This window comes from Crassostrea angulata, chromosome 6, assembly GCF_025612915.1.
Source record: "Crassostrea angulata isolate pt1a10 chromosome 6, ASM2561291v2, whole genome shotgun sequence".
Lineage (NCBI taxonomy): Eukaryota > Metazoa > Mollusca > Bivalvia > Ostreida > Ostreidae > Magallana > Magallana angulata.
The window spans coordinates 18914404-18940061 of NC_069116.1; the positions used below are offsets into that span (position 1 = coordinate 18914404).

At 32.9% G+C, this 25658-nt stretch overlaps 2 protein-coding genes across 2 annotated transcripts; one reads left to right on the top strand and one right to left on the bottom strand.

The window, feature by feature from the left end:
* The first annotated feature begins 1944 nt into the window (after positions 1-1944).
* Positions 1945-4244, top strand: LOC128189960 (glutamic acid-rich protein-like). Its single transcript, XM_052861798.1, has 4 exons — positions 1945-2276; positions 2446-2611; positions 2858-2926; positions 3118-4244. The coding sequence occupies exons 1-4, from the start codon at positions 2040-2042 to the stop codon at positions 4134-4136; spliced, it is 1491 nt and encodes a 496-aa protein (XP_052717758.1). The 5' UTR covers positions 1945-2039; the 3' UTR covers positions 4137-4244.
* A 61-nt stretch (positions 4245-4305) lies between these two features.
* Positions 4306-25301, bottom strand: LOC128186778 (glucose transporter type 1-like). The gene is made up of 23 exons (XM_052856670.1): positions 25131-25301; positions 21951-22049; positions 21536-21729; positions 21202-21326; positions 20614-20784; positions 20118-20225; positions 19818-19906; positions 18789-18887; positions 18120-18335; positions 16100-16178; positions 14689-14816; positions 14157-14381; positions 9515-9575; positions 9192-9294; positions 8556-8653; positions 7937-8057; positions 7642-7708; positions 7191-7394; positions 6818-6944; positions 5946-6128; positions 5495-5611; positions 5060-5191; positions 4306-4881 (listed from the first exon to the last, which is right to left on the bottom strand). The coding sequence occupies exons 1-23, from the start codon at positions 25233-25235 to the stop codon at positions 4769-4771; spliced, it is 2964 nt and encodes a 987-aa protein (XP_052712630.1). The 5' UTR covers positions 25236-25301; the 3' UTR covers positions 4306-4768.
* Between the last annotated feature and the right edge of the window lie 357 nt (positions 25302-25658).

Sequence of the window (25658 nt, forward strand, 5' to 3'; positions counted from 1 at the left end):
ACACCATCAACAAATTTTCAGTTGCCTTTATGAAAATGATATAATTGATACAGATTATTAAACGGATATAAAAATGTGTTATTTAATTTATTTAGATGAAGATTCCTTTGCAAGAATTTTATAACAGACGCAGGGCCTACTAGACTGAGCACTACAAAAAAGGGAGCTTGAGGTTTTAGAATTTTTAAAATGCTACAGTTATTGTTCTTGCATCTAATAAACATTCGTGATTTTTTTTTTACTTTAGAAATAAGAAAATGCATTTGATGAGAAAGTTAACAAAACTGTAGTATCGATAATCCTTCTGTCGGGCATATATTTGTGTTGTCCTATGAAAAGTTATCAACATCAATACGACATAACAACAGTTCTAGACAAATAGCGTTTTTATCAGTAAAATAAAAGAAAATTTATATCAAGATATATTCCGTTTGAGTGAAAAGGTGAAAATGGCGTGCGGGCGGCTGCCAAAAGGGTACGCATGTACACATAACTCCTCATTCAGTTTTCAAGATAGGATGCTTTGCAGGTGTTTTGCAGATCAATTGGACGTATATCAGAAATGTGCATATTACTATACTTGGATTTTAAATTTTGATAATTAATGAAAAATACCAGCCGTTGAACTAAGTCATTTTCTCGCAAAATATTGCATAAAGGGTACACTATTTCTCTTGGTAGGTATTGTTAATCAATTCAGGGTTGACAAATGGTTATAGTTACAGTTCACTTAAAAGAAAACCGGGTTTGCCGTCAAATTAACAGCTTTTCACTTGTTTTTAACATTTCTCAACGTAGTTTGGTAGCAATCAGTTAAATTGTAGGTTTATTATAAGATCAAGAAAACCTGTCTCTGGACTGGACAGGGACCAGCTCGGTCATCTACCTGTGTATCAAGGTGTGAAAACACGCGTACCGTCCCTAATTGTCTACAAATCACCTGTCATGTTCTACGTCATACCAATATTCAAATTTTATTCAGCAAATGGTGTCTTTCATCACAAGTAATTTGCGGGCGTTGTCATCCAATATTTTCATAGAAAAAACTAAATTGCAGTCCCATGGAACAATGATATGTGAAATTCAATGAAAGAATGTATAAAGTCATTAATATTTCAAATGCTGCGGATCGGTGGCATTTGTTTGGGTCAAATACCAATTCAAATCTAGAAGCAAATACTTTGCGCCTACTAACTAGATATCTGTCCTTTCCGATTATTAAAGTAGTCATGTTGTATATCTTATTTGATGAAATGAAATATATCGGAAAGGATATATCGATAGAAGTGAACATTTTGTCAAGGAAAGATAAGGCAAACTGATTTGCAACTTAAAATCAAATGTTTAAAAATAGTAATCAAAACTGACATTGAATGTTCGAATACCTCGTGGTGATCTTCCCACGGATTGGAGTTTCCACAGATATATAGGCCCGTCAGAGAACAGACACCGTGATTCTATTGTACGGCCTCGGACAGAAGCCGGGAACTCTTCAACCTGGTTGATTGTGGTCATTGCATGAAACAATTTTACACAAAAGTTGATTGAAACCCAAACAGAGAATCCGTGTCGAATCCTCTCCTATCTAAATAAATGACTCAACTAATTTTTTCCGCGCTGTACTATTCATTAAAATTTATTTATGAATAAACACCAATCAAATAACGCATGAATACGCAAATATATGCAATGACATTTTTGTCAGAAAATCAGGAATATATTTTGTTACTATCCCTGTCTCTTTCTCTCTGTATGTTACAACAATACATGCATCATAAGCACATTCATTATTGGTCCTAATGTTTTGACATATTGGGCCTGATTATGTGACACGTCAGAATGAGTTACTGGACATTCCTGTTACATATAACTGTCAACAGAACTATGTTTAACAAAAGGCAAATTGATAGTGTCGGAGTCCGGCATTGCAATCACAACCACGACTATTGCATAACGTCTGTAGCCCGCAGGCAGACGGTCCATCTATATAAATATATCCCCATAAACCCCTCATCACTCTTTAATTGAAGCCTCAAACCATGCTCCCAAAACTACTGAAATTGTCTTTAACTATTCTGTTACAAATTCTTGTGGCATCAGCTTCGAAATGGGATTTAAAGATGTCTCTGAGAGAACTGATTTCTGGACACTGCCACGTGGTGACTCCGAGAGTGTGCCGTAGATATACCGGATTTGATTCCGATTTTACCTGTGGATTTATTCTCAGACATGTTTGTACCAACGCATACACAGGGGAACAGTCGCTGAAAATGCTGGTAATTTCTCAATTCTTTAGAATTTTGTCTTAACTACATTTCGTACATACTCTAAATTTTGTTGTGTCAATATATGGTTTCATTTTGGCGTCTATGCAAGAAAACCTATAGAACACCTCCATGTTTGATTTTGCATTAGTATATATATGTTATAATTAATATTTTACAGACAGATACAGATGTAAACGTTCACATCACACCGCTACCTAGAACTCTGTCGTTCTACGACGTCAACGAAGACAACCAGATTTCTCTCAATGAGTTTGCGCGAACCTTAGGACACAGCCCACGTGATCTTCACGTAAAAGTTGCATTCCGCGCCGCTGACAAAAATGGTAAATAGTAATGCTTCATCGTCTGAAATGGATAAACATTCAACGCTTACTCAAACAACAGAATAAATAATAAAGAAATGTATATAATGAAGAAAGCTTTAAACTTAATATTTTTGTGATTTCTCTTTTGTCTGAAATTGGATTTACTCTCGACGTTTACTCAAACAACAGAATGATAAAGAAATGTGAATAGAAGTTTCATCAAGAATGATTATAACCTAGTTACTGATTTCTCTTTCTCCGTAGGTGATGGTACCGTAAGCTTCAGGGAGTTCCAAACCACGGATGCCTGGGTGTTTGAAAGGAGACACTTTCGTGAGTATAACTTTCTCTATTTTTCATTTTTTTTACATAAACCTACTACCAACATTTTCTCAAAAACTAACCTGTCATGTTCTACGTCATACGAATATTCAAATTGAATTCAGCAAATGGTGTATTTCATAACAAGTAATTTAACTTTCTCTATTTTTCATTTAATTTTAAATGGCAAATGTATTCCGCAGAACCCCAACACACTACAATCAAGCAACATCCCATGAAGCCCAAGAGACAACAAAATACCAGGCACCAGAAGATCCATGCAATCAAGGCGTACGTAGGGTCAGATGAATCTGATGACGCATCAGCAGAATTCAAAAAATCCTCCAATCAAATTGATTCTCATGAATCATACGAAGAATATGATGATAGCTTCTATGACGACAGCGAAATGCATGACGACATAGATTCACATGGAAGTAACGAACACAGGGTCCATTTACCGGGGTCCGAGGAGGTGGATTCACGAGAAAGGGGAGAAACATCTCACGAAGATGAAGGAAATTCGCATGACATTGATTCACATGAAATAGGAGAAAACTCTCACGAAGTGGAATGGAACTCACATGAAGCTGAAGTGGATTCACATGAAAAAGAAGAAAATTCACATGAAGTGATAGACAACTCATATGAAGATGAAATGCAGTCACATGAAATAGGACAAAACTCACATGAGGTGGAAAAGAACTCTCACTCAGTCGAAGTGAAAGAAAACTCACATGAATCTGAAATTGAAGGAGACTCTCGTGAACTTGAGAGCGATTCGCACGAACACGAAGATGAATCAAAGGAAGCTAGAGGCCATCCATTCACTAAAGGAGGAAAGTCCAGTTCTATAGAAAGATCTCTGGAACACGAATACGAAGATTCAGAAGAATACGAAGATTCAACAGAGCACGGATACGAGGATTCAACAGAGCACGAATACGAGGATTCAACAGAGCACGAATATAAAGACTCTGAAGAATACGAATATTCAAACGAATACGCAGACTCGGAGGAATACAAAGATTCCGAAGAGTACGAAGACTCTATTGAAAGCAAACCCTCCAAAGAAGACAAGGAGGAAAATCACCTAGTTTCTATGGAAACTGATGAATTTGACAGCGAATCAAAGGAAGATTATCAAGATGATTCACGGGAAATAGATGATTCAAAAGACGATGACACGAAGAAGGCAAATTTGGTCCCAAAAAGACGATAAATCCTGTACTTGTTACACAGTCTCAAAACACTAGATTAATTTATTTGTTTTGTTATACTTCTGTAAATACTTGTTATCATATATCTATATTATCAATAAAAAAATATTCTTGGAGATTTTCAGTTTTGTGTACATTTGGGTATAAAAAAGAACAACGTAATAAGATGTAAATATAATTCTTTTTTATTGAAACAAACTCCATGTGTATAATTCTATGTTTTAAGAAAGTATTTAGAAAATATCTAAAATAAATAGCATATTTTTGAAACAATCACAGCTAGCGAATATCACAAAGCTTTCTGACGTAAATCGAGCTTCTCGGACCGTTTTGGGTATATTAAAACTCATTGAGTCATTCTGTAGCAAACTCTGTCACCGGGAGATCATTTGCACACATAACAATAAAAAAACCGATATTCTCTGAATGGTCAAACCTGCAATACGTGATTGCAAGTAGACAATTCAACGTCCTTAAGAACTGACTTCGGCTGCAAGATTGAAGGTGGTTCTTTACAAGGATTTTCCATTGCTGAACAACTTCAATGGGAAACTTTAGTTTTTGATCACTTTAAGTTTTGCAAGTTCAACCTCAAGGCAGTTTTCAGTCTTCTTTCGTTGATTGAATTATTAGATTAAAATATTCCAGCAATAAGAATTTGTACCATACTCAGAATGAATACGAAAGCCGTTTTTGCTGTGATGTCGGTGGCAGAACTTCTAAAGGCTCCAAACCCTTCTCCATTGCCTGCAATTAATAACAACTAATTACTAACCAATCAAAACTACCTGAAAGTTTATAAAAAGATACAAAGTATGAGAACCATCGGAAACCAATGGTCAGTGTTGCTTCAATCGCGGCATCCCGAATGTTGAATGTTGAATAGGGTGATTCTAGTGTTTCGTGTAAAATTAAAATGACTAACTTTCATCCAGCGTGCAGAAACCGCAGGTGCGCCGACAGTTTCTCTGCATGTAGGGCATCATGTTCATGGTGCAGTAACCCTGTGCCTTCCAGAAATTGCAGTGTTGTCCCACATCCTCACAAACCTCAGCCTCTGTATCAACAACAGTAGAACACGTGATTACCATACCATTTCGATTACGGAAAGTCGTAAAAACACTTAGAGGGTTACTTTTACTTAAGGAATAATCCAAGAAGTTTACATATTAAAAAAAACGTGTTTTCATTAACACATATTTGATCTTGTTGAATATATCGATCAATAGGTGTAAGTATCTTTATTATTGGTACGTACATGTATATTTGAAGGAAACATGCGAGAACGTAAATTCGCAGGTAAGGAGTATAGATCTAAAAAAATAACATTTTTTGCCAGGAATGAAGAGACTCAGCTTACCCGCTGTACATCGGCCACAAGAACTCTTACAGTACAGGTTCATGAACCCGGGGGAGGAGTCACAGTGCCCCCTGTTGGCCCAGAAATCGCAGTAGTTGTGTCCGTTCTGGCAGTTATCTGTGACAATGAAGTGAAGACTTAATATATAATATAAATATCTAATGTATCCTTGGTATGTTTGTGCTGGAATATCGTACCTATTTCCACCATTTGAATAAAATTTGATATAGCAATTTAAAAAGCAACACTCATACTCTAAAACGCAATCAGAACGCAATAAAAATCTTTCTGTAACACGATGTTGATTCAGGAAAACAAACCAGTTAAGAGAGAGAGAGTAAAGTTTGATTTTATATAAAAGTTAGAAAGCTCTCTGGACTGTTCTGAATCAAAAACTGCGAAACATGACCCTTAGCATGGGGATAGTGAGTATCATCAGGAAGACACCTACTAGTTACAGGGGACTCGGTGGAGGCGCCCGTTTTCTTGGTGGTGGTGGGGCGTGGTTTGTTGGTGACGACATCTTTGTCATCACACTCCCCGAGGGGGTTGTTCGGGTCCTCAGACGCGCAGTAACACTTACAATCCTTGGCCTGGAACCCCCCACCGGGGCACTGTACAGCTTCACACTGTTCTATAAAAAAATAAAAACAAACAGCTGATCAAAGCACGTTGTTAACTTTGGTATGATACAAATGAAAAATTTAAGAAAAATCCGGGCTTTTGTTTGTTTATTTCTTCTTGCTACTTAATTAATAAACGTACAAGAATATTTCTTACAGTTTACCACTTTACTATAATTATATTCCAAATTTTAAATTTTGAAATTGTCAAAGTTTAAATACATATATATTACCCACTAGAAAAAAATATTATTTCCTTGCCACTAAATTACGATTTTACAATACAATCCGAGACAACCATTGTCAACCGACGCGAAGCGGAGGTTGACAATGGTTTTCGAGGGGTGTCAATTTCAACAGTTACCCTCCCAAACAGGCACTATTTATTTTATTATACTGAATGTCTTAATTCTAAAATTTTTTTACTGCTTTTATATAGAAATGAAGTGAATTCTACGGCAAACCGTACGCGCATGATTTACGCGCATGTAACAATTCGTTGTGTTAACCGTTGCCAAGTGTGTTGCCAACGCCATGGGTAATAGAACAGATTACCAACTGCGTTTAAACCAATCAGATTTCAGTATTTAACATGAAAGTATAATAAATATAAATAACGCAAAGCACTTTGCGCTATTGCAGATATTTGGATTGTACTCAATTTGCAATAATTAAAAACTGCTATATATGAAACACCTACCGTTACAGCTGTACATCAGGTTGGCCAGTTTAATGTCCTTGAAGCTGAGCCCAAGGGCGTTACCGATGACATTTTGGTACTCGGGGTCCTTGGTCCTTACCGTTATCATCCCATTGGTGGAAAAAGCCTGTTGGGATAAACGTAACAATTTGACTACTATCATTAAAGGAACTGAAAATGTGACTTTAAAGACTGAATATAATTTGATTTTAAAGAATTAAGGAACGAATTACAATATCTAACAACAAACCCATTTTTCTTAAGGTTGAAAAATATGATTTATAATGAAGGAATTACATTAACCTTAGCACTGTAGTGCATTAAGGAATTTCACTAACCTTAGCGCTGTAGTGCATGAAAGGATTACACTTACCTTAGCACTGTAGTGCATAATGCTCCTGTAATCATACTCCACGTTGTAATCGTTGACTTTGGTATGAGGTAGTCGATCAAAGTTGTAGGACAGGGCTTCCGGGATGTTCTCACGGACAATTTCTACATATGCGTCCCGGTCAGGTCTGGATTGTTCGTGCTGAAACCCGATGGCGTGACCCAGTTCGTGGACAATTACTCTTTTCTGCGATAAAGATAAGTAAAAAGTATATAACCTATACGATTCTTACTTGATACTAGTACTGAGTATATGTTTTTTATTCAGGGTTGTCTGTAGACATATATCTTCACTAATGAAGTTATTTTTTTTCCTCTTTTAGGTTTGCGAAAACACAATAGCATTATCAATATATTTCTAATGGTATAATAGTAATATATATGTGTTTAAAATAAGCCTAGAGTTTTCAAAATTGATATTTTGAACGTCTTACCACTCGACAGTTTCTTCCTAGATTCAATTCCTGTTCACCTTTAACCATTCCAATATACGAAGAACACCTTTTGAAGAAAAATAGCTTGTTATATTTTTGACAAAATATAAAATCAATAACTACTAAGCCAAAAAAGAATAAAATACCAAAAAAATTAATTAAAGTCTTAAAAAAATGGAGCACTCTGGAGAACATAAGAATTCAAATACAAACTGGTGTTATTTCATATATATTGGTAGTGTGAGTTTGTAATTGATGAAATGGATTACGTTTGTAATTGATGAAATGGATTTACCCTTTTCCGTTTTGGAGCCGGACTCTGTTGACGTCTGCCTTTGTTGCTTCCCTAACGTTCAGACACGTGTATTTGTTCCACTCGTCTGCAGCGGCTTTTATCTCTACCTTGTCTGCGGGACCTGTAGTGAAAAGAGAGAGAGAGAGAGTAGATTTTTAAAATTCTTTCACAGAAAAGTTGTGATGAAATTTGAGTCCAATAATGAATTGCAAAGCACAATGATTTAAAAAAAAAAATAACCATTTCATACACAGAAATACATGCAGACTATAGGACTTTGTGGTTTTTGGCTAATTTGGACTGGTTTTGAATAAATACGACTTAAAGATAGGGGTTTGGTATTTCACCAATTGCAAAGTAAGCTAAGCTTTTCCTTTTATTAACTAAGCAAACCCATTTTTTTTTACCTTGAATAAATTAAAGGTCATAGTTAACTTTTCGCTATTTTTGAACTTACTCTTAGATTTCTGATGATTTAAATTGTGTTTGACGCTTATGGTCAGATTTAAGCAGATTGGGTCAATAACTATGAAAAATGAGACCGATGGTTACAAACTCGTTCAATCAAAACTTTTGATTCTCACCTCATCTAAATTTTTGTAAAAGACAATGAACTTACTAAAATCGTCGGTAATGATATAGGGGACCTCTTTATTTGGCCATCGTTTATTTGTATTACGAGTTGCTTTCCTCTTCTTTCTACGTCCTTCTAAAATCCTAAGACCAAAAAAAAAAAGAAGAAAAGTGTTTAATAAAGTGAAGTAAAAACAGTCGAAAGAGTAAAAGTCTATACAATCTGATAGGAAAGTTTCCCTATCAAGATTGATTAAGGTAAAACATTAAGTGATACATTTATGTAAGAAATTAAGGTAAGACATGAAGGTAAGGCATTAAGGTACGACATTAAGGTAAGAACTAAGGTAAGACTCTAAGGTAAGATACTAAGGTAAGACCTTTAGGTAAGACACTAAGGTCAGACATTAAGGTAGGGCATTTAGGTAAGACACAAAGGTTGGACAATTAGGTAAGACATCAAGGTAAGACATTAAAGTGGGACACTAAGGAAAGACATTACAGTAGGACATTTAGGCAAGACACTAAGGAATGACATTAAGGTATGACATTTAGGAAAGACACTAAGGTAAACGTTAAGGTAGGACATTAAGGTAAGAACTAAGTTAAGACTCTAAGGTAAGACACTGAGGTGAGGCATAAGGGTAAGACATTAAGGTTGTATCCTGCTGGTGATGCTTACAGAGCCAACCTTGTCTCCACATAGTCCTCTAGTTCCACCAGAATGTCCAGCTCCACACGGAGTGTCTTTGTGCTGGTGTTTGCCACGATGTCAAAATCCGTCGCTGGAAACAAATAATAACGGTAAACATACAAGGTTTCTTCTTAAGATATTGTTCATACAATCTATCTATCGTTCATATTTAGATTGTGTTGTCATTAATAGAAACAAATTATTTATCGTTTATATTTTTTAAAGATTATGCTGTTGTTTTTGTTTTTGCTTTTGCTTTATCAAAGTTGATTCTTGTTATAGTTTTTTTAATTAATGGGAATTGTACTCACTCTCTACGGCTGCGTTTGTAATCAGTGTATCTATTGGCGACGTTGTAGCGTGACGAAATACCTGAAAAATAGAATTACATCTAAATTATCAAATGTTATAAAGATTTTTTGTCACTAATCAATAACGCAGCGGTTAATTCTGACGTTCGTATTTTCCGCATTGACCCTGTTCGAACTCACTATACACATGTATATGCAAGTGTAGATATTCCGGATCGCTGTAACACATTGACGTACTATACAGAGTGTACGTTGAACAATAAAATGAAGATTTGAGACATGAATATTATGATCATTATTTACCAAACAATGACAATGAAAGATTTACGGAATGATAAACCAAATCATGATTCTTTCATTAACAAAACAGAGTGGCACTGTCTCAAGTGTGTCTCATGAAACAAGAGAAAAGATAAATATGCTAGGCATCACCCTGTCCTTTGGGGGGATTTGCTGCAATGTATTTGTTATAGAACAATGTAATAACAAAATCTAATAATCGAATATTTACTGAATTTATCTAAATCAAAATTATTAGGGCACAACTTTTCATATAGCCACGTAAATGTCTTTTTATTGAGTAAAATAAGATTTGATAAACCACCAATTGAAGTACGAAGTTTTTGTTTAGATGCCAGGTTTGTAAATTTTCCACTACTACAGGACTTTGAGATTCGCGTAAGAATCTGATAACCGTATATGGAGCGAATGGTGAATTAAAAAGAATAACACAGGATTTCTTAATTTAGACACATTCCATAATAAATCTGGAAACATCAAACACGAACAGAAAGCCCATTGACCTCCAATAGTTGTCGTCCTTCAATGTGGTAGTAATAAAAGAAAAAAAATCCTTTGAACAAAATCATTATCGGTCGGTAAAAAAAAAAAAATCAACAATTAATCAAAATCAAGATAAAAAGGAAAAAATGAAACAAAAAAAAAACATAAATAAATTAAAAATCCCAATCTCATGCATGCACAAATTAAGCACAAATTAGAATCTAAAAATTTGAGTTGGTGCTTACAATACAAAAAAGTTAGTTCGGAAAGCTTAATAAAAAAAATAAGTTTTTTAACTTAAAATAATACATGAACCGGTAGTCCGGAAAAAACCCATAAAAATTATTATTTTAAAAATATTCTAATATTTGAGCATTATTGTCATTTTTATCTACATTTAACATTTTCAACTAAATGAAATTGAAAATATTTTGTGAGCAACTCAAATCATTTGATTATTTTGTATATTTATAGAATTTAAGTTGAGAAGTTGGCACAAATAGGTGACATGATTTTAAGATAACCATTACTATTTACTTTAAAATTAGTGGTGGACATATCAAACAAAGTAAGTTCTTTCCAAACCACACATGTTTTCCGTATTCAATTTTACCTGCACGCAAAGAAATAAGAATGACACAGTGAATTTATCCATGTTGAAAAAGGATGTCAATTTTCAAACAATCACAACATTAAGAATCATGTCATATTTATATGTATGCATACAGACGATGTCAAAAGTAGGTCCTATTTAGCTGCAGATAATCCATGTACTTGATTAGGGTATTTTGTTATTCAAAGTAAAATCTTTAAAGATTTTTAAATTGCATAGACCATTTGTGTGTTTTGTACTGTAAAAATTATAATTAAATTAATTTTAACTTAAGAATTAACGCTGACTTCAAATGAGTTGAGGTGGCATATTTTTAGCTCATCCTGTACTACGTGACACGATGTAAGGTCAGATACAAACAAAATGTTCACCATATCCTGGATGCGGGGAAATCCATCCTTATTTCTTACAGCATCCCTATTTTACACTTATCAACCAGTAGCTGTCAAAATATACATGTATCTTATACGGTCTTCTTTTTCTGTTTTGGAGAAAGAAAGACAGAGAAAAAAAACTTATTTTAGTAAATCTATTCAGAATATATAGATTGTGAAAGAGCGCGTAAAAATATTTGAATAAACTTTGCATATTTAAATTAAAAAATGCAACCGTAACCGGGCAAAAGAATTACTTTTTCAGCGGTTTCTAGGTCTTTGCCATCTTTGGAAATATTGAAAATATACATGTGCAATGAACAAATCTGTTTCATTGAATCTACAGATTTTGAAAAAAATTGTTAGTATTTAAGAATGTAGTTGCACATTTTGATCATGTATTTTCTTTCAATGATTATTCCTGTCTATCAATGGATACTGGATCGGAATATTTACCCCCCCCCCCCCTTCAAAACAATAAAAGTATAGCAAGGAGATTATTGTATTTTACCGATTTCAGCGCTCCTCGAAATTATGAAAATTCAAGTGCCTTTTTATTTTGGAAGGAAAGGCATTAAAGCATCTCTTGATGAACTACTTGTGTTTCCGAACAAAAATAATTCATTTAACATGAAAAGAAAATATTCATTTATCTACATATTTCATTTGAAAAAAAAGAAATCAACTACAATAAACGCTTGGGTATACACGTGATTTCAATTTATATATTACGATCATCATTAGTTTATGGATTGATTTTAAGTAGCCATAGTGTCCTAATTAAGAAAGTAAACAAGTCTGATAATTTTGTGCAATGACCTCGTTTTCCCCGGGAAGAGTCTGACCTCATTAGACAAAGTTATCGTCTACCCTCACGACAAGGACGAGCTAACTTCCATATATGGAAATAAAACACGCAATAAGAAATAACATCGGCTTCTGTCAATGAATCTTTGTTGTTGTTTATTTTCTTTTTAATTTACATACGCATTCTTTGATGATTAACCTTAATAAGTGTCGAAGCTAAATAAACAATGATAATCTATTATACAAAAATTAAAATAGAAAAAAAAAATATTCTATTGTTGTACTTTTTTCAAAATGTCTGAATTTTTACATATATCTTAACTTTAATGTGTGCAATTTTTGAAGAAAAAAAAGAGCAGAATAATTCACTCTTAAACTTTAGGACAAATTTCATGGAGTCTTTCACTAGTCTTTGATAGCAACCCGGTAGAAATCTTACGGATTTTTAATAAGTAACAAATATTAGCGTAGAAAATTAAGTTAGTTTTTATAACATGCCTATTATTTTGCATATTTTACACCTAAAATTACAAAGATGATTTGGGGACTAAGCGCAAATGCCCATTTGGTTGAGTCGTTAATTGCAATTTCAAAATTAAATTTCTTTCCAATTAAATCTATTTGATAACGTTTTAATTCAGTTTGCAAAAACACAATTTCTAACTATATTTCGTTTTGAATATTTTAACAAACGATAAGAAAAAAAATGTCTTCGGTTTTGGTGGTCTCGAACCCACAACCTAAAAAGCCTAGATCTACAAGGTGACCTAACGTCTGGTACTCTAACCATTGAGCCAATATGCATTGATTAAATGCTACATCCGACTCTGGACAAGCATTTACGGGCTTGCATTATTTTTCTAAAACGTTCAATTGTTAAGATAAAAAAATATATGTAGACCTTATTTAGGCTATGAGAAAAATATGAAACACAGACTCACTCTATTAAAGAAAAGACACTGAAGTTTAAAAAAAAAAGATTTCATTTGAAGTTACGCCAGTTTAAATCAACATATTCTAAGTATTGAACATATTTAAGTGTTACAAATCAAGGTTATGTTAGATATATATTGTTTTGAATGATTTTTAAAAAAGAATTACCAGATTTATTGTTATTTTAATTTTACAGTATCTTATCCGTCCCAGTATAGGCATTTTACACGCCTTATCCACACATCTTCATTTACGAAATTGTTTACAAATCTGGTGAAGATATAACCAATAAAGTGATCATCCTCATTCTCTTTTATTTTTTAACGAAAAGAATCAAACCCTGGACTGCCAATAAGTAATGTCTTATTCAAGCAAAAGTGGACAAAAATTCCATAAAACCCAGGTATTTTTATGCATTATGACCCTCATCAAAAATTATAATGAAAAGAAAAGAATATTTAAAAATAAATTAATTTTAATTCAATTTATACAAGGTATAAATAACTAATTCATATATGCGAGTACAATGCAGCATATATAAATTTATGTATGGACAATGTTTTAGTAATAACAAAGATTGAACAAATGCCATTAAACACTAATAAAAAGATTGCTTTTGATATTCTAATGCCACAGAAGAATACATACAACCACTTAAGATAAAATTAAAATTCATTAACTAAGAAAACAGAAGTAATATTTTAAAAAGTTATCAACAGCTCATAACTTTCCTTTCTTTGATTATTTTGAAAATATTTCCCATGCAAATGTAAGCATTAATATTCCTAGATGTAAAAAAAAATACAAGAAATGCACTACCAGGGAAATGAGCTAAAATTTTAATATTCATCAAATTCCTTGGGAAATCATGTATCATATAACAAAGATAAAGAATTCAATTTTCCTTGTTAAAAATATTCATCAGAAAAAGGTAACAATATTAAATCAAAAAACAAAAATAACTTTACACAAATGAAATAATACATATACATAACAAGTAAACCTGAATTAGTAAAAGATACGACATCCACAATATATCACAGCTTAGGTATAGGTAGTTTTGGGTAGTTAATTGGATGACGAAGAATTTTATACCTGATTTAAAAGAACATAAATACACATAAACAGCTTATGAATCTTCAGATGAATCTCGATTTTCTAACCTGGTGTATGACTGATTGTTAGAATCCTGCTGAATGATTCTTTCATACACCATTGTCTCTGGCCTTTTAAACAGCAATAAAATTTGTTCAATTGTTTTTCCTTTGGTCTCTGGAACTCTTCTGTATATGAAGATCAAGAAAACAAACAGCAGCACCACAAAAGGGAGGAAGGAGTATTGATGGATCAGCAACTCCTGAAAACACATGTTTACACTTAACACATTTCAATGATACATGTATTAAATGTCACTGCTTGAAACTTCTATAGCACTGGAAAATTTAATTGCATTCAATATAAGTGAGTAAAAAAAACTTTTTGGAATGTGTGACTCTTGTGACACTTGTTTATAAATACATGTATTAAAAAATGTTGAAAAAGAGTGAAATTGAGGCACTCAGAGTCTGATTATAAGGAAATTTAAATTCTTGTTCAGAACACCACCCCTCCCATTTAACCTCAAATTGCCCTAAATAGCAGAAGCAGCAGCATAAGACACTTACATTTAATAAGGGGAAAACTAATCCAACTGTGAAGTTGGAGAACCAGTTTACCATAGTAGACACTGAAACTGCAGCTGATCGTGGCCCTTGAGAGAAAATCTCCGCTACCATGAACCAGGGTATAGAACCTGAATTAAATGAGAGCATAGTTAATTAAAAATTAATACTTATAGTGAACCTCATATCAAAATTGGAGTTACAATCAACATCCATCGTCTCAAGCCACGGGTTTTGTGTCCTTTCTATTTCCACAATACATTCTATTTGTGGAAATAGAATGGACACAAAACCCGTAGCTTGAGACGATGAATCTTCATGTAAAATAATTTCATTTTAAATTAACCCATTATCCTCAAAAAATAAACCAAATGTAGTGTTAGAATTTAAGATGCACTTCTATTATCACAGACTACCACTATGTTATATCACATTAAATGGAAACAAAATCATATTGCATGGATATCTCAGTAATAACCTATAAATATATCTAGAACCTCACAAATAAAGCCCCTGAACCTCATTATGCAGAAGTTACTTTCTATCCTGGTCTTGATCAGTTATACCCTATTGCTCAGACACTGACATTTTGCGACCTGTTTATACTTGTATTTCTATAATCCCCGTGTTTACTCTATCCTGTTGTGCTTGTCAATGACCTTTGAACCTGAGAGTGTGTAGCTTAAACATGAAATAATGCATAAAATTTAATTTCAATCTAGTCACGTTCATAATTTAAAGTCAATAAAACTTACATAATGTCATAAAAGGAGTCCATAAAGAGTACAGAGTTGTTGCACAACTTTGTATGAATCTCTTTATCACAAATGCACCAAGGAGCAATTCTCTCTAATTTATTACAGTTATGCTGTAGAGTCTTCACTGATGTGAGTAAAAGAATTTATATTGAAGTAAGACTTCTAATTTCCTTAATCATCTTTGCATTGTATGAAACCCAAATTAAGTCTTGCATACCGTTACTGACTGTAGGCCAACTCGTTGAACTTTTCTTGTTCTCATAAATAATTTACAGTGACACTCTATTTTGATTGGCTCCTTCACGCTTTTGTGAAGGAAATCTCACTAATCCTGTTAATGTTTAAGCATGCAACTAGCGACAACAGCATGTTTTCAGAACATGTTTGTCATTTTCATTTCTCCAAAAAACCTAAAACAGTTTTACTTTCTCATTAGTGAATTTAGAATAATAAGCATTAACGATAACAACAAAAGTTCAATAAGTTGGTCAATGGTCAGTAAGTTTATGTGAGATTGCCTATCAGTTTTTGACAATGTCATCAAGGGAAAATATACTTTTTATCTTCCCTAAAGTTTTGGATAAACATGTCATTTATTTCTTAGCAATAACTTGTATCATATAATTTATAAAGGGATTTATAGAGTAAAAACTCACCTGGACCTGAGGCAAATGCAATGATGTAACCTATCACAGCTACAATGGCTAGATATGACAGCCATGCTATGCTGAAATTCTGCAAGAGATAAATAAACATTTAACAAATCAATGTCTAATAAAAATCTACAACCATATACATGTAGTAATTGTGAAGAGTCTAGGTAAAAGCTACATGAACAATTTTTTTTCCAGACATTAATCTTTTGATCCTGCTGATATCAAATATGATCCTAAAATGGCCATTATTATGATCAAAGATTTAGACTCCCTTATGAAAACAAACAGTGAGATAATTTCAAAGTGAAATTTAAAATGAAGTATTGAGTTTCATAATCAGCTATACTTTACACAAACACTGTGTTATTAAATTTAGATAGTGCCAGCTAGTACCTGTTTTGTGTAACAATATCCAGATAAAAAGCCAGGCTTCATGAGCTACTATACTGATTGCATGTACCGGTACATACATGTACTTGAAGAAGTTTAATAATTAATATTTACATTTTTAGTGTCTTCGCCTGTGATAACACTACGTATTGATTTTGTACTATACGTCCAATAACTTCAAATGACATATATTTGGGGCGCCAGCGGGGTCTGCTTATCTATATTTTATGTTTAATCGTACGATGGTTTAAAATTATATAAATATAAGTAATAAGGAATTATTCTTTGAATATTATGAGGTGATAATTTCGGTCGGGGCGTGATCAAATCCAATAAAGCCTTTATTGGATTTGATCACGCCCCAACCGAAATTATTACCTCATAATACTCAAAGAATAATTCCTTATTCCTTTAATAACCTTTTCACTTTTCACTGGGTCTATACACTTGTGTAATAAGAGATATAATAATTGAGAGGATTTCACATGAAGTGTAATCAAGTATCAATACTGGTAAGGCTCTGCATAAATTTTCGAAGTTTTTTAATATACATATACATGTACTATATACACGGAAATATTTGCCCTCATTTTATTTTCGCCCCTTCGGCCCTTGTTGTCTGCGAGCTAATTAAAAACTGGGCTAATTCCAATGTCTGAAATTATCTCTCTTTGAACATAACTTGTCTGGGTGAATTCAAGATGGAGAAAACTTTTGTCAAGTGTAGAAGGGTGAAAATTACACGGGGCCAAAAAAACCCTGTATAAAGTACTGTAGACGTACTTTTGTCCGCGTGGTATTAATTTACGCTATGAACGCGGGCACAAATTTTCCGCGGAATTTTTTCCCAGTGTACTTAAAGTGCATTTTGGAATGAAATTTTGAAATTGCTTTACATGAATAAGGATAATCGGAAGTTACTACATTATATAACACTTGCATAAACGTGTACCCAATGTATATCATTTTTATCTATGCAAACTGTCAAACAAATTTGTATTGAGAATTCACATACCGGTAATAAATAATTTAATCTCCTAAAGATTTGAATTTTCTGTAAATTTACTTGCATGAAATTTAAACTTTCTCCAGCTTAAGATAACGGCACGTGTCAGACGACAAAAAGCCCCAAGCAGGTCTGTCCTTTAATGACCCAATTAACTACACGCTAAGACTCGTGTTTTTACTGCAATTTTTAGATCCCTTTGTGCTCTGACTTTTAATTGATAAAACTGATCAACTCATAATTTAAACGACATGTGGTGTTTCACAAGACGATTTTAGCTAGTGTCGTAACATCTTGACAGCTAACTAATGACTACCGACCACTGCACAACCGATAATTGCTGTTCACTGTGAACAGTTCTTACAATTTAAGTCCAAAGTTGGATAAATTCTAGGTAATGAAAATCGCTCAGAACTAAATTTAATGATAATTATTCAAATGATTTTTTTTCATTCAAAGAATCTGCGTAAATTTTTACCCGCGGATTAAATTGATATTGTGATTCCGCGGAATTATGACCCCGTGGAAAAAAATATGTCCACAGTATTAAGAATTGGTCACTTTCTTATCTATAGTTTCATTGTTCTATAAGATTATAAAAGATGAATAAAAACAAGTTCTTACTTTGATGAGTATTAGAGACACAGCCAGAACTGCACTGAAGATGAATAACCCCCCCACACCTATCAGTAGAAGAAACCGCCTTCCAGCCTTGTCCATAATGAATGCAGACACGAGGGTCATAACCACATTGACCCCTCCTGTTGCTATGGTAGCATATTCGGCATTATGTGCACTTAAACCAGCTGATCTAAAAATTTCTGTTGAGTAATATATTACCTGGAATGTAAAAAAGGTATAAATGAAAAATGCCTTCCTTTTTAACTCAAACTAAAGGGCTCATTTCCAAAATACTGTAGAATCCTTATCTTTAATATGAGAAATTTTTATCCACTTAAAATAGCTATATGCCAATCCCCCCCCCCCCCCTTTAAAATTTTAAAATCGTACTTCAATTTTTTTCATAGAAATATTCTAATGGAAATATTATAAAATTTCAGTGCTTGAGATTTTATGTTCTTGCGATTTCATTCAAAATGGTGGTTTGGCTAAATTTAGTACTTCATAAGGAATCTACAGTAGTAACAAAACTGTTAAAAATCTCATTGAAAAGAACTTACAACAAATGAAAAATGAAATAATATCTTTAGATAATACATGCAATAATTTCAATAGTTCAACTGCTCTGAAGCAGACCCTATGCTACAAAGTGACTGTATAAAGGTGCCTTACAGCGTTAATGCCACTGAACTGCTGGGTCAGCTGTAGGACCACACTAATTGTCAATGGCTCCCTGAGTAATTTGTCCCTGAATAAATCCATAAAAGCAAACTGAAAAAGAAAAAAAATTATAATTTGCATAAAATCCTTTTTTCTTTTTCATAAATTACATGTACCTTTCTACTACCATCGGAGCAAAATGAAATGACAAGCTGCTATTACTTTTTCTGACTCATAAAAATAAATTTAACATTAAGAGTATTTAGTAAAATGATTGAAATAAAGGAAAAAGTGACCAAGGTCACATACCTCACTCTCCCTCATTACTTGACATGACTGGATTAGTGCATTAGACACACAAAATGATTAATAAAGGGGCATAACTCCTAAAAAGTTGACACATCAAAACTTCCAGCTAATATGCACATCTATACATTTGTTGTTAACAGAATTCTAAATTCAATAGCTTTTTTATCAGTACAGTGTGGAGTAAACATGCACTGGTTATCTGAAGTTGTGATTTAAGGTAAGGAATTTCCTTATTGCTGTCAATAAGTTCAAAATGATTTCCCACTATCTTATCGATATTTCAAATCTAACCTTTGACATTTCATTGCTCAGACATAGCATAAACTTTGGTAATTTCCTTGTGTACATTTAGTTTATCATAAAAGAAAAGATTTCTGAAATCTGTATTGTTTCTTGCTATTTACTGATTATATCTCAAAATTTAAAGGTAGATGTTGACCACCTAGCTTTACATGTAATATGGAAGCAAGTTTTTTTCCCTGTACTGTCTTTATTTTAATGATACTTACAATTCCTCAGATCTCTCATTTTCTTGCAATAATTAGTCCTCAGAATGTCATTGTACCATTACGGTCAAATAATATACCACCAAGTTTGAATGAAATTAGAATACTACTACCATATAATCCTCACTAGCCAACCAAAACTTGTCTTTTTTAAAAATGTCATAGCACAACAACACTTGCTACTCTACCCAGAGGTATCATTTAGGCAACCATGATGGATTCTCACCTTTTGCATCCTCTTCTGTTTTTCTGCCTCACTCCTCATCTCTTCCAGCTCCTCTCCTACATCATCAGTGTCCCTGAGCCAAATGAGAGCTGTGGAACCGAGTAAACAATCAGATGAGAACCAATAATTCCCAGGTACATTTAATTTAGAATTTGATGCATGTAACATTAGAAAAAAAACTAAGGTTTGAAAAAGTGAAAATAATACATTCACATTGTTGGATCTACACATGTATCTCAAAACTGTTTAACATTTAATTACTGTACAGTTTTGATCAGAAAGTACATTTTGCCCTCTGACCTTTTTCTGCCTCATCTTCATCCATTGTAACAAGCATCAGAAACCGTGGCGATTCTGGACAGCAAGGAAGCAAACACAACATGATGGCTATTGGTATAACAGTTGCACCTTTAAATAAAAAAAAAATCAGTAACTCAAACTTTCACCTTTATACGTAATGCCCTTATTTTAATAAACTGAGATTAATGATAAAATACAGTGAAACCTTGCAATTAAGAAATCTATTGGACCAAGATAAAACTTCGAGATATACAATGTATCCATGTAAAGATTTGGGATACAGAGGTTGAATTACACAAAAGAAACAGTGATTTGGACTTCTAAATCACTACATGATATCTATCATATTCCAAATACTAATGTGCAATATACAGTTGTTCGACTGTACTTCACAAAAAATTCGAAACTATGCATCTGTGCAACTATGCATTATTTGGAAATCATGAAAAATGAATTATTGTAATACAAATTAAAATACATATACATGTTTAATTACCCAAGTCATATGGCCAAAGTTCTTTAGTACCCAAGACAAAATCCAGGCCCAGAATCTGTGAGACCAGCACCCCCGAAGTGATGGCAAGCTGATTGAAGACCCCAGCAAATCCCCTCAATGAGGTTGGAGCTATCTCAGAGAGGTACAGAGGGGCAGCCCCGGAGTTTATTCCTGCAAAAGAAAAATTGAAAAGATATATGCATTGACAATGTAGAATTTCTTAAGCTTCTGAAAATAAAATCAGAATCCCTGAGCATGTGTCTAGCAGGGCAAAGACATTATGTTGTTGTCCTTCACACCAAAGATAATCAAATAATTAAAGAAGAAGAATGAAATAAAGATAAAGTAAGAAATGATGCATAAAAAATCATCATGATCAGTGGTTGTTACAATATTTTTATGAAAAATGAATACAGATGCATACTATTTTACAATATGAATGTGTTTTCTCTCATACACAATACTGTAATGCAAGATAGTCAATCTGCAGGGAAATATTTAGGCAAATATCTTGGTCTCACATATTTGGAATAAGAATTGAATTTCCATGTTTACAATATAAAACTGCATGTACAGCTGTAAATATACCTGCACAAACACCAACCAAAAGGCGTCCAGCAATCATCATTTCATAGGAGTATGCAAAACGAGAAGAAAACATCAACGCAGCAGATACTACATGTAACAAGTTGTTTCTTAGTAAGGCTCCCTTTCTGAAACAGTCAGTAAAGAATTCCTTATAATATTAAAAGATCACTTTTATAAATTTTTAAAATATCAATTAAAAATCCAGTGGAATCTAAAATTCTCAATTATATAAGAGAAAATAATCCCAAAAGCTAAAGAAAGTACATAAGAATGTTATTGTGTAAACTTCCTGTTTTCTTTGAATTACTGGCATCTAAGAAGAAATTTGATATACCTTCCATATCTATTGCACCAATATCCCGCACTGAGCCCCCCAATCATTCCACCCAATGCAAAAATGGAGACAGTAGTGGCCCAAAGAATTGAGATGCTTGTAGTAGAGAGGTACTCCGAGGAGTTGTTTCCTTGACTTCCTGAGGTGTTTCCTTGCCTTCTGTGGTAACTTGCATTGTAAAAATCTTTTATTATCTACATCAAAAGGAAAACATATACTTGTACTTCTAAAACATTGAAATAACCCGTATCATTTTAGTATAAAAATTATAAAATGAAAAATTTTTATTTTGGACTGAGAATTTGCATTACACTGTAGTTTCACTGATAATAAGGGACAAATCACACATCGTTTGATTCTGAGGATCAAATTTTTGACCTTCGACACAAACAAACTGTTTTAGCTACAGACTTACTGTTGCTGGTGTGTTGACAACTCCCGTGTTGTAGCCTAGCATGAAAGACGAGCCACTCACACATGCTGCTATAGCTATTGCAAGGTTTTTGGTGAAATGCTGAAACAATGAAAATATTAGTTTTACAGGTGCCTGATGAAAAAATATATACAAACGGTACATGGGGATACATGCTAAACCTTGAATCTAAGATCCTGAATATATTTCAGCAATAATAATTAGTCATGATATATTATACTTCTGGAATTTATAAAAATGTACCCTTGTGTTCAAGCCCACTTTGAGTTTAATTTTCTTTTTAAGTGTAAAACAGATGTCGGTCCGGTGTAACGTAAAATTTTGAGCGGGGTTGATTATTGACCTGGGGGTCATTTATTCAACATTGAATCCAAAGGTGTTGAATAAAGACCCCAGTCAATTGAGAATTGATCCGCATCATGAAATTTGATAATGAAACTGGTTTTAAATTCAGCAACAAAAAATAAACCCATATTGATATTCAAATCTTTGATTTATATTCATTTAAAATATTCCAGTCTGTTCATTCATAGATAATTTTAGATTTACATTTTCACGTGAGTTGCTTCAATTTTAACTAAAAACAGTCTGCTATAAACAGGAAACATTTTAATTATTTAATTAACATTTTGATAAACAGATCTTGAGTTATTAAGAATAAACCTGAAAATATGTAAATACTGTTGTTCTAAGTAAAGTTTATGCATTTTGAAAACCATAATTTTTCACTATTTATTTACTGGTAGCTGTGAAGTTATTATGAATATTATGTATGTAACTATAAGTATTCATGATGAACAAGATAGAAATAAATCATTAACTTTTCTTTGGATAGAAAATCTGCATAATGGAATAATACTGGTACATGTATATAGCAACCTAATTTTTTGTACAGGATAACAGTAATATAATTTTACTCCAGCTTTATAGTCTCTAAATGACTTTTCTCACTAAAGGTATATCAACTATAATTGTTTTTGTAACTGAAGTGATATTACAATTTAAAAAAAAAATTGCAGATGAAAATTGAATCTCATATTGCTCTAAATAGAGGATCATTGGTAGGAGTAAGGGTAGGTGGCATATTCCCTGTGAAGATTTTTCAGGGATTAAATCTCTTTGAAAAAATTTTGATTTCAAAAGCATACATGTTAATTAACCTCCAAAAAAAAGAGGTAGATTTATAACCCAAGAGGTAGCATGTAGAAAAGTTGGTAATATTTTAAAATGTCCAACACCCCCTAACACACCCATGAAAACATGTCTATTTTGTTTTTGTATCTGATGCATTCTATTTTTGACAACTCAAGATCAGTGGCAATAATAATTAATCATTTAATTCAGTTTATCTAGAAAGCTATTATGTCAAATTTATGAGACTTTATTGTTTAATGTTAGGTTGAACATATATAATAACTGATAATGACTTGTCAGATAAAAAGATGACAATTAATTGTTAATTTAATATGCTCTCAGATTTATAACTACCAGTATCCTGGCTTCTTGGAATAAAGTTTTAGTGATTTGCAGAAAAAATATATTAATGACTGGTATTTGAATTCAAATTTATGTGCCTTTTTTTTGGTTAAGTGTGGGTTGAATAAATATAATAAAACTGATAACGACTTCTCAGATAAAAAAATGACAACTGTTCATTTATTATGCTGTCAAATTGTAACTATACTGGCTTCTCAGAATAAAGTATTAGAGATTTGCAGAAATACTATATTAACTGCCGGTACTTGTTTGACATATAATTAATTTTCAGATACATGTATTATGAAAAGTTTATATCAAGGAAGACGACAATCAGTATATCCTGATCCATGAAAGAGTGTCAGTGTTCGAAAATAAAAACATTTGTATTTAGCTGCAGGTCTGTAGCTCTGTGTAGGTCTGTGTAAAAAAAATGATTTTTTTACGGTGCACAAAAAATTGTGAAGATAGCTCTAAGAACCAGTCGTGGGAAAAAGAACGAGCTAATTAAAATTCTTTTTACAGCATCCCATAATGCTTTTTAAGTATAACTCCAGTAGTGCTTTGCCAAAAATGGCTGACATTTAACTCGTAATTTATGGATCTTTGAGGTTTAAAGACGCATTTTGAGTACTGCACAAGCTTGGTGAGACCCAAGAGAATTTTTACACACTTCCATTCCTTTGTACATGTATTGAGTTGAGATACATGAACAAATGATTACAGATTTTTAACATATGACATCACAGTGATCTTGAGCTATATTTTCCCCGATAAATTTAGAGGTCGATCAAATATCTGTAATGCTTATATCTAGCTATTAAGTAGTATAAACTGCAATACCTGCCTCAGATGATAAGTATTTAAATGTTTTGGCTTTGATAGCAAGATTATATATATACAAGCAAGAGCCACACTTTACTGTCATCAATCCAATTTTATTCTATTTCTTCATAGATGTACAGTAAGTATAAGTAGGGAGGAAATTCAAAAATATATTGCTATCAAAGTTACAGCCTCATCATTTTTGAAAAAAAGAATAAAGAGAAAAAATCAACAGTTTTATAATCTATGTAGATATTGCATATTGTTAAACCATTAAGCTGGAAAATTGGAAATAAGTGTAACACACCAACACACAGGGACCGTGGCATGGATACAACATATGTATTTAGAATGCAAAATAAAACAAAGTTTTGAAAAATTATGAACCAGGAAAAACTAAAAGTGAGATAACAACAAGGAACATAAGAAAAATATTTATCGTTTACACCTTTGATCAAATTAAACCCAAAAAACATTTTACAGACTGATCATTTCTCTCCAAAAGTAAAGAACAGTTTTAGGGGGAAGCAAGTCTATCTAGTTTTGTAAGACCCTTTTTTAAACTTAAAAATATTATCAGGGACGTATATACGTCCCTGATATTATATAATATTCTCTCTCTCTCTCTCTCTCTCTCTCTCTCTCTCTCTCTCAATCTTTGATGTTTATAGTTGATAAATGTCAAAATATCACTTAGTTGACAATGATGCAAGGTAAGTATAATTCTTGCTTTTTGTTGCGCTCGCCACAACTGTAGCAACGTAAAACATATCATTTACAGTGCCTTACTTGTATATTTTATGTCATGAAATTGTTAGAAAACACCCAATACAGTCAATACTGCATGAACAAATAAATTACCCGTTCAGGCGTGACTGTCACAATTGCGTCAATTTCTTTTTCCGTTAATGTTTCGTCCTCTACTTGGTACTCTTCATTGGCCCCAAGCAGTGGCCGTCTCTCCATACTTCAGCGAGATGTGTCAAAGTACGAGTTGGATGTCAATCACGAGCATCCATTTTTGTTGTTGGCAATCACATGACAATCACGTGACTTTCATATTCTCCAGACAACCCGTTCAGATAATTTTCGCCATTTGGGACTAGTATTTTACCGTTTTTAAGATATATATATTGGCGAATTTCTATTTCGCTTTGATTTATTTATTCATTTTCATCAATTTAACTATGATTTCAAACATATTATTTAGTTGAATGAAGTAGTTTATTTTTATTTCATTGGTTATTCCTCTACAGTATAACGTTATAGATAGATCCTTTTCCACACCGAAAAAAATTAAACATATGTTTTGAATGAATTCATTTCTACATATATTCTTGTCCTTTAATCTTGTTATTAAACCGAATTGTCAGAAACAATAATCTAATA

Coding starts and splice junctions, on each gene's coding strand:
- LOC128186778 (XM_052856670.1), bottom strand. CDS start 25,235: ATGGAGAGACGGCCACTGCTTGGGGCCAATGAAGAGTACCAAGTAGAG. Junction 16,179..18,119: donor TGTCTCTAATACTCATCAAA/GTAAGAACTTGT, acceptor TATCTCTTGCAG/AATTTCAGCATAGCATGGCT. Junction 8,058..8,555: donor TATCATTACCGACGATTTTA/GTAAGTTCATTG, acceptor TTTTCACTACAG/GTCCCGCAGACAAGGTAGAG.
- LOC128189960 (XM_052861798.1), top strand. CDS start 2,040: ATGCTCCCAAAACTACTGAAATTGTCTTTAACTATTCTGTTACAAATT. Junction 2,612..2,857: donor CCGCGCCGCTGACAAAAATG/GTAAATAGTAAT, acceptor CTTTCTCCGTAG/GTGATGGTACCGTAAGCTTC. Junction 2,927..3,117: donor GTTTGAAAGGAGACACTTTC/GTGAGTATAACT, acceptor TGTATTCCGCAG/AACCCCAACACACTACAATC.